The sequence below is a fragment of the Chenopodium album genome, chromosome 8 (genome assembly GCF_948465745.1).
Source record: "Chenopodium album chromosome 8, dcCheAlbu1.1, whole genome shotgun sequence".
NCBI lineage: Eukaryota > Viridiplantae > Streptophyta > Magnoliopsida > Caryophyllales > Amaranthaceae > Chenopodium > Chenopodium album.
Genome location: NC_137841.1, coordinates 71,019,293 through 71,032,667, shown reverse-complemented (window position 1 = coordinate 71,032,667; position 13,375 = coordinate 71,019,293). Strand labels below are relative to the sequence as shown.

General features: G+C 36.0%; 3 protein-coding genes across 5 annotated transcripts; all 3 read left to right on the top strand.

Moving 5' to 3' along the window:
• Positions 1-410: 410 nt before the first annotated feature.
• LOC145642211 (WPP domain-interacting tail-anchored protein 1-like) lies at positions 411-5,496 on the top strand. 3 transcript variants are annotated; one of them, XM_081693314.1, is made up of 5 exons: positions 411-560; positions 1,633-2,222; positions 2,825-3,915; positions 4,408-4,590; positions 5,131-5,496. In XM_081693314.1, the coding sequence occupies exons 2-5, from the start codon at positions 1,661-1,663 to the stop codon at positions 5,323-5,325; spliced, it is 2,031 nt and encodes a 676-aa protein (XP_081549440.1). In that variant the 5' UTR covers positions 411-560; positions 1,633-1,660; the 3' UTR covers positions 5,326-5,496. The 3 variants fall into 3 exon arrangements, with proteins under 3 accessions (XP_081549440.1, XP_081549442.1, XP_081549443.1); XM_081693316.1 differs by having other exon boundaries at positions 5,110-5,263; XM_081693317.1 differs by having other exon boundaries at positions 5,107-5,235.
• Positions 5,497-5,870: 374 nt separating this feature from the next.
• LOC145555461 (F-box/kelch-repeat protein At3g23880-like) lies at positions 5,871-6,732 on the top strand. Its single transcript, XM_081617198.1, has 2 exons — positions 5,871-6,007; positions 6,159-6,732. The coding sequence occupies exons 1-2, from the start codon at positions 5,871-5,873 to the stop codon at positions 6,730-6,732; spliced, it is 711 nt and encodes a 236-aa protein (XP_081473324.1).
• Positions 6,733-9,079: 2,347 nt separating this feature from the next.
• LOC145555460 (epidermis-specific secreted glycoprotein EP1-like) lies at positions 9,080-10,444 on the top strand. Its single transcript, XM_081617197.1, has one exon. The coding sequence runs from the start codon at positions 9,080-9,082 to the stop codon at positions 10,442-10,444; it is 1,365 nt and encodes a 454-aa protein (XP_081473323.1).
• The last annotated feature ends 2,931 nt before the right edge of the window (positions 10,445-13,375 follow it).

Below are 13,375 nucleotides of genomic sequence, written 5' to 3'. Positions count from 1 at the left end.
ATAGATCAAACAACATTTTTTTTTTTTTTTTTTTTTTTGGAGGAAATCAAACAACTTACTTTAAGAGACTATATAAATTAAGACAAATCTCTTTCAAAAAAAAATAAATTAAGACAAATCCAATAATATACAATTTTGATGAATATTTTACTTCTCTATCTTTATTCTCTAATCTCTAGCGATCTCCCCGTCGAACACAAATAAAAAAAAATAAAAAAATGACTGCGTCTATCCTGACACGTGTGAAGCATAATTAAACCCACTTTATTACGGAGTATACACGTGCAGTGCTGCAATCATGTCTTCCTTTTCTTTTCGTTTCTTCTATTCTTTTCCTGAAAATTGCAATTGAATTTTTACAATAACTTTTTTTTTTTCCCCCTTTTTTCATAAAAAAAAAAACTGTAATAAAAAAAAATATACATTAAAAAAAAAAAAAAAAAAGGCGAACAACAAAAACTGGAGAGCACATCTGATTCGGTGATTCCAAGCAAACTACAGTTTCTGCTTCATCTCTCTCTTCCACAAACCCCACTACACAATTCCTCTTTAAAATTAAGGTAAATTTATCATTTTTGATAATTACTTTCAATTTCTATTTTAATTTAATTGTTCACAATTCAATTCAATGAATCTAATTATAATTTTGGGAAGAAGCTCATTGATCTGGGTATATTAGTATTAGATGCCGGTATGATTGATGGGTAGTTTCTATTTTTTCTAGTAAAAATTGTCTTTATTTGATGGGATTCTATAATGCTATAGTATAAATTAATGGTGGTTCTTGTGAGCTTGTTTTAGTAGTTGTAATGGTGGTTAATTGATGGAAATTTGAAGTTAATTTTGCTATGTGATGGGATTTTAATTTTCAATATTTATATGATTTGCATTAATTATTGTGACTATAATTATTTTTTTCATAATTAATGTGATTGATTTACATCATTTATTAGGATTGCAATACATGGAGTAGTTTTTATGCTTCTTTTTTTTTTTTTTTTTTGAGTGGGCCAATTTTCTTTCCCACCCTCCCAAATCTAATCTGTGTTGCTTTTTATACTTGATAAATCATGGGAAAGTTTGAATAACTTTTTGAGGAAACTTGGGCATTAACCTATGCTTATAAATTTATAATCATGTTTTTTATTGAACAAATCACTGTAAATTGAACTTATACTGTATTTATTCTATTGATTTATTGAATTTATACAGGAAAGGCATGTATTTTCCGCTTTTAGTTTTCGAGATCAAACTTGGATTATTGTTACAAACCCCACAATATAATGTCATTTGCAGTTAAATGGTCGATCAGTTGAATACTACTTGCAGAACTTTGAAGTTTTTCCATAATCATACCAGTCAGGCTCATAATATGTGTCATCATTTCTTTCATCTCTTGTCTGTTGCTTTGTGGCATGATTTGCTTATGACCAATTGACAATACCTTTGTTCTTTGTACTCTCTGAGATTACCAACATCCTACCGCGACCAAGAGGAAGGCGGGGTGGAGGGGGTTGGGAAGGGGTGCTAGTTCACTAAGAAACTATTTACTTGATGAAAGTTCTTGGTAAACATCTGCTTTTACTTAGAAGTTAGAACTTACAGGCTCTTTTTTGTCATCATCTTTATCAGGCTTTGAGACAAGATCAACATCATTTACATGGATACAAATTCTGTTCATGATACAACTGATTCAGTTGTCGAAAATGATCTTGGTGGTAGCATTGAGGCAGTATCAATTGCTAAGGAGAAATCGGAGGATGCCTCATCTATTAAAGAGGTGAAACGAGAGGTTGGAAGTTCCATTATTAGGATCGAGCTGGATATAGCTTGTTGTTCAGAGAAGCTGGTTAATTTGAACCAACTTATGATGCATGTATCAGCAAGGGAAAATGACTTTGAAGATTTTGCTTCAGCGAAAGACGAGGATACATTGGTTAATTCTGATGGGAGGGCACTGGAATTTGATATTTTATCTGGAATATTTGATTCAGAAGTCAGGGAGATGGCTATCTTCATTGGTAAAATAAAGTCAGAGATTAATAATACTTGTGAAGTAATTTCTTCATACAAACATCTAGGAGAAGGTTTTTTGGCATTGGGAGAGAAGTTGCGTGATGCTGAAGAATCAATAAAGCAATTACAAGAACAGGTTTCAGAATTGATGGCACAATCTTCCAGTTTCCAGAAAATCTTATCAGGTGTCAACCAAGAGGAAATGTGTAAGAAACCCTTTCAATCTTACTAATTGCACTAGATTTCATGTTAAAGAAACTGTTATTTAACTTGTTCTTGTGGAAGGGAAATTTAGGTATTGGTGCCAGTATTGCAGGTCAAGCTTGACTTCTGGTATATATATGGTTAAGAAAAAGAACATGAAAGTAACACTTTGCATTGTCTTTATATTTCAATTGTGGTATTGGCTCGAAACATATTTAAGATGCCTCCAATGCTTTTGCATGATTTATTTTCTGTTTCCTGTTTTGCTGACTGTGAAGATTATGAGCTATATGCTAGATGATAGTGGTTGGATCCTTGAGATTTTTTTCACTACATCTTACATGAGGACCTTGTCTTTGTTCTTTCTGATTGCAATCCTTCCCAGCTATCAACAATGTCTATGGTGTGTAACTTTGAAGCATACTTTCTGAAAAAAGTTGTCCTGTGATTGTGTTTTTCTTGCTTATCAATTTATGGATCAATGAATTCATGATAAACTTCTCGAATTCAAAAAAGAAAAACAATAAATTATGTTTCTGAGGTAGTAATGTATCATTAATGCTCACTTGTCCTTCTAGATGTTGTAATAAAGTTTTTAATGCAGCTGATGAAGACAAGGAAGATTCAGGGGATAGTGACTTTTTAAACACGATGGAAAAGCTAAAAATACAAACCTCGCAGACACATACACTGAGGATGCTGGAAAAATCTTTGGCAAGAGAACTTGAACTGGAGAACGAGCTAAAAGAGTGTATGCAAGCTCGGGATGAGATGAAACTCAAGATTCGTTTTTCGCAACAGAAATTCTTGTCTGTCGAAGAAGAAACCACAGCTATCTATGCCCGTTTCTTGGAGGCCGACAGTGCTTCAGCTGTGCTCATGGGAATTTCAAAAGAGTTGATTGGTAAGCTCCAGTCAAGCCAACTACACATAAATTGTGCACTTCGCAGAGAAAATGAAATGAACACTAAGTTTCAAGAATGCACAAAAACTGTTCAAAATCTGGAGAAAAAAGAGGCTGCTATGCAGGAACTTGCAGAAAAAAACAGATTGGAGGCCTTGTCATTGAAAGAGAAGGTGAATTTCTTGGAGGAGAAGTTAAAAGCTTCAGAATCTGCACTGGTAAATGGAAATGTTTCTTTGGATGGCAAGAGTGACCAGATTAAAGATTTGAAAAAAAAATTATCCATAGCTGAAAGCAGGGTTCTGAAGGTAGAAGCTGAATCCAATTTGCTAGAAGAAGCTAATAAAGAACTTAATGAGAAATTGGATTTTCTGAAAAGTAGTGGAGTCTCTGTTGAGAAGGTTAATTCACTGGAAAAGAAACTGAGGGAGACAGATATACAACTACAAGAGGCTATGGCATCAGTGGAAGCAAGTCAGGAGAAAGAAACCATGTTGTATACTTCAATTAATGATATGGAGATTTTAATTGAGAAACTGAAGTCAAAAGTTTTAGAAGCAGATGCTAGGGCTGACAGTGCTGAAGATAAATGCATTATATTATCTGAAAGCCATGCAGAACAGAATGAAGAGCTGGTTTTCCTTAGGGGTAAATTAGAATGCTTGGAGGCATCTTTGCAACAAGCAGAAGAATCTAAACGAGCAACTGCAAAGGATATAAGTACTCGTAGCAAAGTGATAACAGATATGGTCATGCAGCTGGCTGTTGAAAGAGAACGCCTTCACAAACAGGTAATTTGTTGATTGTCTCATATAATTTATGAATGTTGGAATGTGCAAATTTTAGTTCTACTCTCTCGTCAGTTGTTATTTGCTTAGGGTTCACTGTGTAACAATCTTCAGTTTTCGAAACAGCTTCTGTTATTGAATATTGAGTCTTAGTGAAGTCAAATCAGTGGTATAGTGACATTTGCTGTTTTTCAAGTGTGTGGTATAAGATATGTTAGTATACATTATATTAAGTCTTTAAGAGTTGGAATTCTGGAAAAGTGGGGCTTTAAATCTGTTTACCTTTCTATTTAGGTATGCGAGTTCTAAAATTTGTCATTGTTGTGATGACTGATGATATATTTTATGTGCTGTTTATCTTGAAACAGAATACATTGCATGATATGAGGCAACTTCAAGTTGCTATTGCACAAATTTGATGTACATAACCATAAAAAATTTGGTGTATTCCATGAATATGTCCAAGATATAATCTTCTAATTATGTTGTGTGCAGCTATCGCGGATAATGATGGAAAATAGAGCTCTTGTAGATAAATTACATGTGGCAAACAAAGTCTCGTCCAATTCTATGAATCATGAAGTTGGGGAAACTGAGGAAGAAGTTCTATCTTCTGCGCACCGTGTGTATTCTACCGATAATGGGAAAGAAAATAAAGAAGAATCTGATGCTGAAGAGGTATGAGTGGAATTGTCTTTGCAAATACCTCAATATAGTGATGAAAGTGACAAATATACTTGAGAAAATATCATTATAATGAAATGATAATGGTGAAATGAAGATAATCATTGAAGGAATACAACATTATATAATGAGTTGCAGACTAATTTTTGGTAGGTGTGGTCTCTGTGTGGATCTAGCTTTGAAGTTTACCCCCTTTTAGAACCATGCATTCTTTTTGGGTTGGATTGGCTCTAGTAGTTTTGTTTTTTCTTTGTCAATAATTTACTGGGCTTTAATTTTAAATTAGACAAGAATTGCAGTTAATGTTTTGACACACTAATTTATTATTATTATTATTATTTTTTTTTGGGGGGGGGGGGGGGGGTGGGGGGAGGGGGATTGTTAAGTATAGATGTACCTCAGACATACATACACGTATAGAGACCGGAGTGTCACTTTGCACTAAATTTGGGGCTTTTACCTTCATTTCGATATGGTGCTTATGATAACGCACTACTGATATATACTCAGTAGTTTTTTCTGTACAATCTCTAGGCACAGAAGTCTCCAGAGGATGTTTTGGACAGTGAATTCAAGTCGGAACCACAGAATTTGGACTTCAAGCTTGAAACGGTTAGGACTATTGATGCAGGGCGGCTAAATGTCAAGTATGTAATTTCAGCAAGTCTCGTAGTGTTAGTTGCAATCTTGGCAGTGTGTTTTCTTAAAGCAGAAAATTGCCCATTTTAGTGAGGGACTTAGGCTTGGCTTTTTCAGTCAAGCCACTGTAATTTTTAGTGAATTTTGCAGCGGATAGTGCATCCTTAGATTACTACACAGGCTAGTTGAAAATCCAATACTCTTGAGTACATAGGTTATAGGTGGAATATTTTTGGCCAATACACTACTACCCATTTTTTTATATTGGAAAGAAGTTGAGAATCAGCCTCCTTTTTTATACTCTACTTGAAACTTTTCCATAGATTCATCATTAATGCACACAATTGTTTCATATGTAATTTTTCTCTTTTATTTTGGGTGAAAAAAGAAAAAAAAAATAGTGAGACTTTTCATCTTTCTTGATTTTGGAACTTGGTAACCATTAAATGTGTACCATGGATAATTCCAACTTCAGCTGTACTGAACGGTCTTTGCATTATTCCTAGCCTTTGGGTTGTGTCCAATTATCTTCCTATCCAGCTCTATAAATTGATACTTCCCGAACATCGTCTCTTATAATCCTATTTCCATCCATACTGTTTGAAATCTGAAGAAAGGTTTGCTGATTCGTAACAATGGTACAAAACATTGATGAGTATGATCCTGATGATGAGTTCCGACGTGAACTGCCACAGCACCTTATCACCGATGAAATCCTCACAAGACTTCCAGTCAAGTCTTTGCTCCGGTTTAAGTCTGTTTCTAAAGAGTGGTATGCCACAATTTCGAGCTGTGTGTTTTCGTGGTCACACCTTGAACGCTATATGATGACAGGCGGTGATGTCTCGGCGCAGTGTATTCTTGCCAGCTTTCATCCGAATGACGAGGATCCTGCTCGGTTCTTAGAGAACTATGGAGTTCAGGAGGATGATCGAGAGGGGTGATCGAGTTTATATTTGGGGTTCGGTTGATGCTTTAGACGAGGAACCTGATACTGTTCGAGCTATGTACTGCCATATGGTGGGTTCTAGCAACGGTTTGGCGTGCTTTGCTGATCGTGATTATAGCTGTTTTAGGATTTGGAATCCTTGTACCGATGAATGTCATACCGTGGAGGATAGCCCGCTTACAGGGTACGATCGTGCAGAAATGCAAATTTGCACTGGATTTGGGTATGTATGGTCTGAAGATAACTACAAGATTGTAGTTGCTGCTCTTCGTAAGCATTCTGATGACTTGATTTTTGTTTATTCACTTCGGGCCAACGAATGGAAACAGAAATCGTGTTCACTCAGTGAATTGGGTGGATATAAACTATCTGCGTATGGAATTGAAGGAAGAGGGGTTCTGGTTAATGAGAAATTGCACTGGATAGAAGAAACCACTGAGCACGCACCTTCTGAAGATGTGTTCATCGTCGTTTTTGGTTTGGATGATGAGGAATTTGAAACGGTGTTAAGGCCGTCAGATTTATTGCAATTGACTTACGTAACTTAGAAATTTCAATTATGTGAAATAGATGGGTTTTTGGGCATACATTCAACTATTATGCCAGATTGGGTTTGGATTCGTGTGGATTCTGAATGGGTTGATTATTCTGTGCCCATTGAAGACTTACTTCAGAATTCTTGGTTACTAATCATCTTCGGTTTTATCAGAGACGGAAGTTTTGATTGGATGTATTACAAATTCCACATGGAAATTTATCAGGATGCTATGTTTTACGTCGAGACTCTTGAGTCACCCTTATCAATCCTGAGAAAAGAATGCAGATGATAGTTTTCGTCAGGTTTGATCATTTTTCTGTTTACGAAATAAATGCGTTACATCTATTGCTTGGTGTAGACTTGTAGTTGTGTATCTTTCTTTGAATAATTCAGTTGTTATGGAGCTGCAGTTTATGTAATGATGCTATTGTTAAGCGAGAATACAATATGATCATAATCATGGGTGCGTAGCTCGTCTTCATTATACTCCGGCGTACTTTGAGGGGAGTTTGTGCATTATTTAGGCCTTAAGGAGAAGGGGAGAAATAGATCATTAATTCGAATAATTGTATGAATTTTTTAAGTTCCTAGTTTTATTGTCTATAGATAAGTCATTGATTAGTGGAGAGTCACAAAAATAATGAACAGAAATCAAACATAATAAAAGAAGATAGATTTTAGAAAATGGGAAGCACGTAACATTATTTAGTTGCAATTAAATAAATTAGTTTCTACTTGAGTTACTCGGTTAGGGGTGATTTAAGGAGTTCGGTTAGGGATTATTTGAGTAATTCAGTCGAGGGTTATTCGATCAGGGGTAACTCAAGTAACCCTTGACCGAGTAACCCCGACAACTCGAGTAACCCCTGACCGAGTAACCCCGGCAACTTGAGTAATCCTTAACCGAGAAATTCGAATAATTCCGACAACTCGAGTAACCCTTGACTGAGTAACTCGAGTAATATAACACGAGATAAGATGAATAGATAGATAGTGGATTGTCTCGGGCAGAGAAAACAACCAATCAAATAAAATAAAGATAGATAACACAAAATGGGAAGCACGTAACAACTAGTTGCAATTAATAAAATCATGAAACTTATTTGGAATTGGCCAATTAAATGTGTGCTACCAAGTATATATTGTTCCAGAATCACAACTCATAGCTATGCACTGTTCTATCACAAAATAGGTTAGAAGATGAAGTGGTTACTAAATTATATAATTGCTCTCCATTTAGTAGTCTTAGCTTTCAAAGATGATGTACGTATTGAAGCTCGATTGCTCGACGGAAAAGGGCTCGTTAATGCTAACGTTCATGTACCTGGTCCGCCTGAACCACTAGGTGTACACGTTGAAGCCGGATTGCTCAACGGAAAAGTGCGTGTTAATGCCACTGTCGTCGTAGTTTTGAGTCCACCACAACAACCAACCCCATCTAGTCCGCCAAAGACAACAAGCCCACCTAATAATGATGATGAACCTATTGTTGGAGGAGGAGGACAAATAGGGTCAGATTATTATGATTATGATGGATATTGATAGGCGGCTATCATTTAACATACTAGTAAGAAAAATATGCGAGTACATGAAAAAATAATAGGTTGTCATCATGTAACAAAAGTGGAGAAATTAATTTACAAGATTACATTTTCTCACGAGTCAATGATTATTTAGGTATGGTAAAAAACTTAAAACAACTATATGATCTTTATAAAATAATTTTATATTCTTTATAAAATATCTACATATTCTTTTCGCATTTTTTGTCTGTACCTTAAAAATATTTTAAAAATTTGGCAAAAATTTGGCCATGACCTGCTGACGTTGAAACACAAAACCACCACGTTAGATAGAGTAATATCTCCTTTGGAAGCAGTAATCTCTCTGTTGATCCCAACCAGTCAATCCTGAACTCCATATATATATACGAAGTATATTGTATATTAGTTATCGATTGATCTTTACTCAGCTTGTTAATTGTTTCTTACCAGGTTAGGCGACTTAACACGTACCATCATGTGCTTCATATAAGTCCTTTACGGCATTAACACTACAACACTTAACATGTCAATTAGGATGTAATTAGTTTATGTCAATTTGATATCATACAGCAGGCAGAAGCTACCTTTTCTTTACTATGTAGTTGGGATATAAATACTTTTTATAGGATGTAATTAGTTTATGCCAATTTGATATCATACAAAAATATCAACTTGGAAATTAATAATCCAAAGTCATGCTGCTATAAAGTGATATATACTTCAATTCGATCTTAGATATCGAATTTAATCTATAAATGGATGTATGTATTAGCACTTGATCGATCACAAGCACGTAAACACAAGCTTATAACCATGTCCGCCTTCATATATTCCCTCGTATTAAGCCTATCTCTTTGCATCCTCATTACACCGTCGATTTGTGATCAAGTTTTCTCAGATTTTTCTCCGTCTATGGCTCCTATGCTTAATAGACCTTTCCCGCCTTCAATATTTCTCTATGTCAATCTTGGTGACCATGATGATTACTCGGCTGAATACGATTCCTACTATCGAGTTGTAGGAGTAAATAGTGCACGTTACTCATTACTCTTTTATAAATTCCCCGAAAGTTCTGTTTATACCCTTGGTATAGGCAGTAACTTCCCATCTAAATGGGTATGGGCTGCAAACCCGAATGACCCCGTTAGTGATGGAGCGGCTATTTACCTAGGGGAAGACGGAAATCTTGTACTAGTCGATGTTGATGACCGTGTTGTTTGGCAAACCAACACGGCCAACAAGGGCGTAGTGGGATTGAAGGTGCTTGAAGACGGTAACATGGTATTGTACGATGCCAATGACAATTTTATATGGCAAAGTTTTGATTACCCCTCGGATACATTATTACCCGGCCAGTCTCTTAAGGCCGGGCTAACTACTAAGCTCGTATGTCGTGCGTCGAATACAAGCCAAATTCAGGGGAACTACACCCTAGAGATGAGCCCTAAAAATGTGTCCTTGTACTACAAAAGTCCAAATAGCCCAACACCTCTTCCTTACTATCGAATTGATCAAAATTTTGGATCGACACCTTCCAAGGAATTCAAATATGATGTATCAATAAAAGATTATAATAATCCGATTTCTTCCCAAACCATTCAATACACTACCATAAGTTCGCTATCTAGTTCAAGTCAAGAGCTTGTCAAAACATCATACGATAGCAGACTTTCCTTACTTCGACTAGAATATGATGGTAAGCTACGTGTCCATACTTTTGATCCTATGATTATTGGAGTGTGGTATGAAGAGTTCACTCTCTTCAAGGGAGAACCATTGTCGCGTAATCAATTAGGAGCAACTGAATGTCAAATGCCTGAAAAATGTGGTAATTTTGGAATTTGCTACAAAGGCGAGTGTGTTGCTTGTCCTTCCCCTAGAGGGCTCATGAGATGGAGTGAAGATTGCGCGCCACCAACCGTGGGAGGATATAGTGGTGATGATACAGATGCTAAGTACTACAAGATGCGTGGGATTCGACATTTCAGTTGTATGTACACCGAAGGTGAGGGACCTATGAAACCAAGAAAATGCAAGATTAAGTGTAGCAATGATCCAAAGTGTGTGGGATTTTTCTATGATGTAGATAACTTAAGATGTTGGATTGTTTATGATCTCATGACTTTGACTAGAACTGATAATCCTAATCATTTAGGCTATGTCAAATTGTCTAACTAATAATTTAGTGAGGCCTATGAAGATTACTAATGGAGGGGATCATCAAGAACCTATTATACTTCCTCCGATAACTATTATTTGCAACATATATTATAAATGGATGCTAACTATTATGTGCAATAAATATTTTCTTTCCTTTTTAAGTTATCATTTCTCTCTATCTCTCTCTTCATCACATGCATCCAACTTTTTCTCTCTTCATTTTACACTCACAAACAAATTTTGTCTAAGAGTCCGCAAACACCCCCTTGTTGCAAATAATAATTAACGGAGGAAGTATATTTAATGTCCAAAAACTTATCTTGTAGTGTGAAATAAAATAAATAATACTCGTAAAAGTTATACTTTGTAATTTTTTATCAGCGTCGGTTAACAAATATTAAATAATCACTCCTATATCTCATGCATCAGCGCTTTTACCTTATTACCTTAATTTCTTGTAATTATGAAATACGTAGTATATGTGGTAATTATTTGACATTACGCAAATAGAGGAATTTTGTTGTTTTTCTTTCATTATATACCCTCATGGCCTCATCCAACTTTGTAATCTCAATATCGACACTAAAGATGTCAATTCAGGTAAACAGGTCGGGTTTGGGTCGGGTAAGAGTGAGTCGGGTCAACTCGGGTCGAGTCAATTCAGATTAATTCCATTACCTATGCGGGTCAGGTTTGGGTTGGGTCATGCTTGAGTCGGGTCACGTCGGGTCATACTTCTTATTGGGTTTGGGTCGAGTTTAGGTCGGGTTAATAACATGTCGGATTACATTCGAGTTGGGTGAACAATAGGTCGGGTTTAATTCGGGTTTTTACAGGTAAAAACGGGTTAGGGTAATTCTCGGGTTTGAGTCGGGTTCGCTTCAAGTCAATAATTTGCAGGTTAGAATCAGGTCGGGTCATTCTCGAGTTTGAGTCGGGTTTGATTCAAGTGATCAATAAATTGCAGATTATAATCAGGTCGGGTCAATATCAAGTCAGATCATTCTCGGGTTCAAGTCGGATTCGATTCAAGTCAATAATTTGCGGGTTATAATAAGGTTGGGTCATTTCCAAGTCATGTCATTCTCGGATTCAAGTCGGGTTATGTTCAAGTCAATAATTTGCAGGTTACAATCAAGTCGGGTCATTTCCAAGTCAGGTCATATTCGGGTTCAACTAACTATAAATAGATAATTATCATTTTTATCAAACTAATTATTTCCTTTGACTATAATATATAGGGAAATATACTAGGGAATTGTAGTCTATAATTTAGGAAGATAATTATCTTCTTTGACCATACAACAAATGATGCTCCTTTCTTTTGCTGGCCTGGACCTACTTGGTCTCCCAAGATAAAATGATTTGATCAACAATAATAGGGTGGTCTAAATTGCATTTAAGGTGATTTGAAATCGGTCAGATCAGGAACAATTTGAGTTGAATTTAGGTCGGGTCAATAACAAGTAATATTAATTTCGAGTCGGGATATTAACATATCGGGTTGATTAATTTTTTGGGTAGGGTAAGTAATAGGTATGGTAAAATTCGGGTCGGGTCAATAACAAGTCGGGTTGAATTTGGGTTAGGTCAATAACAAGTCGGGTTGATTTCGGGTTGGGTTTGTAACAGGTTGGGATAAATTCGGGTCAGGTTAGGAACAGGTCGGGTTGAATTCAGGTCAGGTTAGTAACAATTCGGGTTTTGACGGGTTAAAACGAGTTTGGGTCAATTTCGGTTCAAGTCGGACTCAGTGCAAGTTAATTAAATTGGCCATTGTAAACCGGTAAATCGGTGCAAGTTGTAAATCGGTAAATTGGCCGTTTAAAAGCAAATTGAATGGTTCCACCACCCAATTGGACTCCCGAAGGTTATAAGGGACCATGGTAAACATTTCGGCAATTTATTTCGGGCAAAAAAATGTCAAAAACTTCCAAAATTGAAGGCTAATATCCACGCTTTTTGAGAAATTTTGGAAGTTTTGGGGCCCGATGTCGAAAAGGCTTGAGATTTTAGGAGATACATCTCGGGGTCATATAATGTCGTTTGGAACCATAAATGATCATTATATGTTGTCATAAATGTTCGTGGTAGACTTAAATTAATGAAATCGGTGCAACTTAAAAAACCGGTCAATTGACTGTTTAAAGGAAAATTGGATGGTTCCACCCACCCAATTGAACTCTCGAAGAGTATTAAGGACCATGGTAAACATTCCGTCAATTTTTATTTCCGGGCAAAAAAAAAAGTCAAAAAATTCCAAAATTAAAGGCTAATATCCACGCTTTTTGAGAATTTTTGGAGGTTTCGAGGCCCGATGTCGAAAAGGCTAGAGATTTTAGGAGATACATCTCGGGGTCATATAATTTCGTTTGGAACCATATATGATCATTATATTTTGTCATAAATGTTTGTGGTAGACTTAAATTAATGAAATCAGTGCAAGTTAAAAACCGGTAAATTGGTCGTTTAAAGGCAAACTGGATGGTTCCACCCACCCAATTGGACTCTCAGAGGGTATTAGGGACCATGGTAAACATTTCGTCAATTTTTATTTTCGGGTGAAAAAAAGTCAAAAAATTCCAAAATTAAAAGCTAATATCCACGCTTTTTGAGAAATTTTGGAGATTTCTGGGCCCGGTGTCGTAAAAGGATAGTAATTTAAGGAGATACATCTCGGTGTTATACAGTGTCGTTTGGAACCATATATTATCATTATATGTTGTCATAAATGTTTGTGGTAGACTTGAGTTAATAAAATCGGTGCAAGTTAAAAACCGGTAAATTAGTCGTTTAAAGGCAAATTGGATGGTTCCAACCACCCAATTGGACTCTCGAAGGGTATTAAGGACCATGGTAAACATTTCGTCAATTTTTATTTCCAGACGAAAAAAAGTCAAAAAATTCCAAAATTGAAGGCTAATATCCACGCTTTTTGAGAAATTTTGG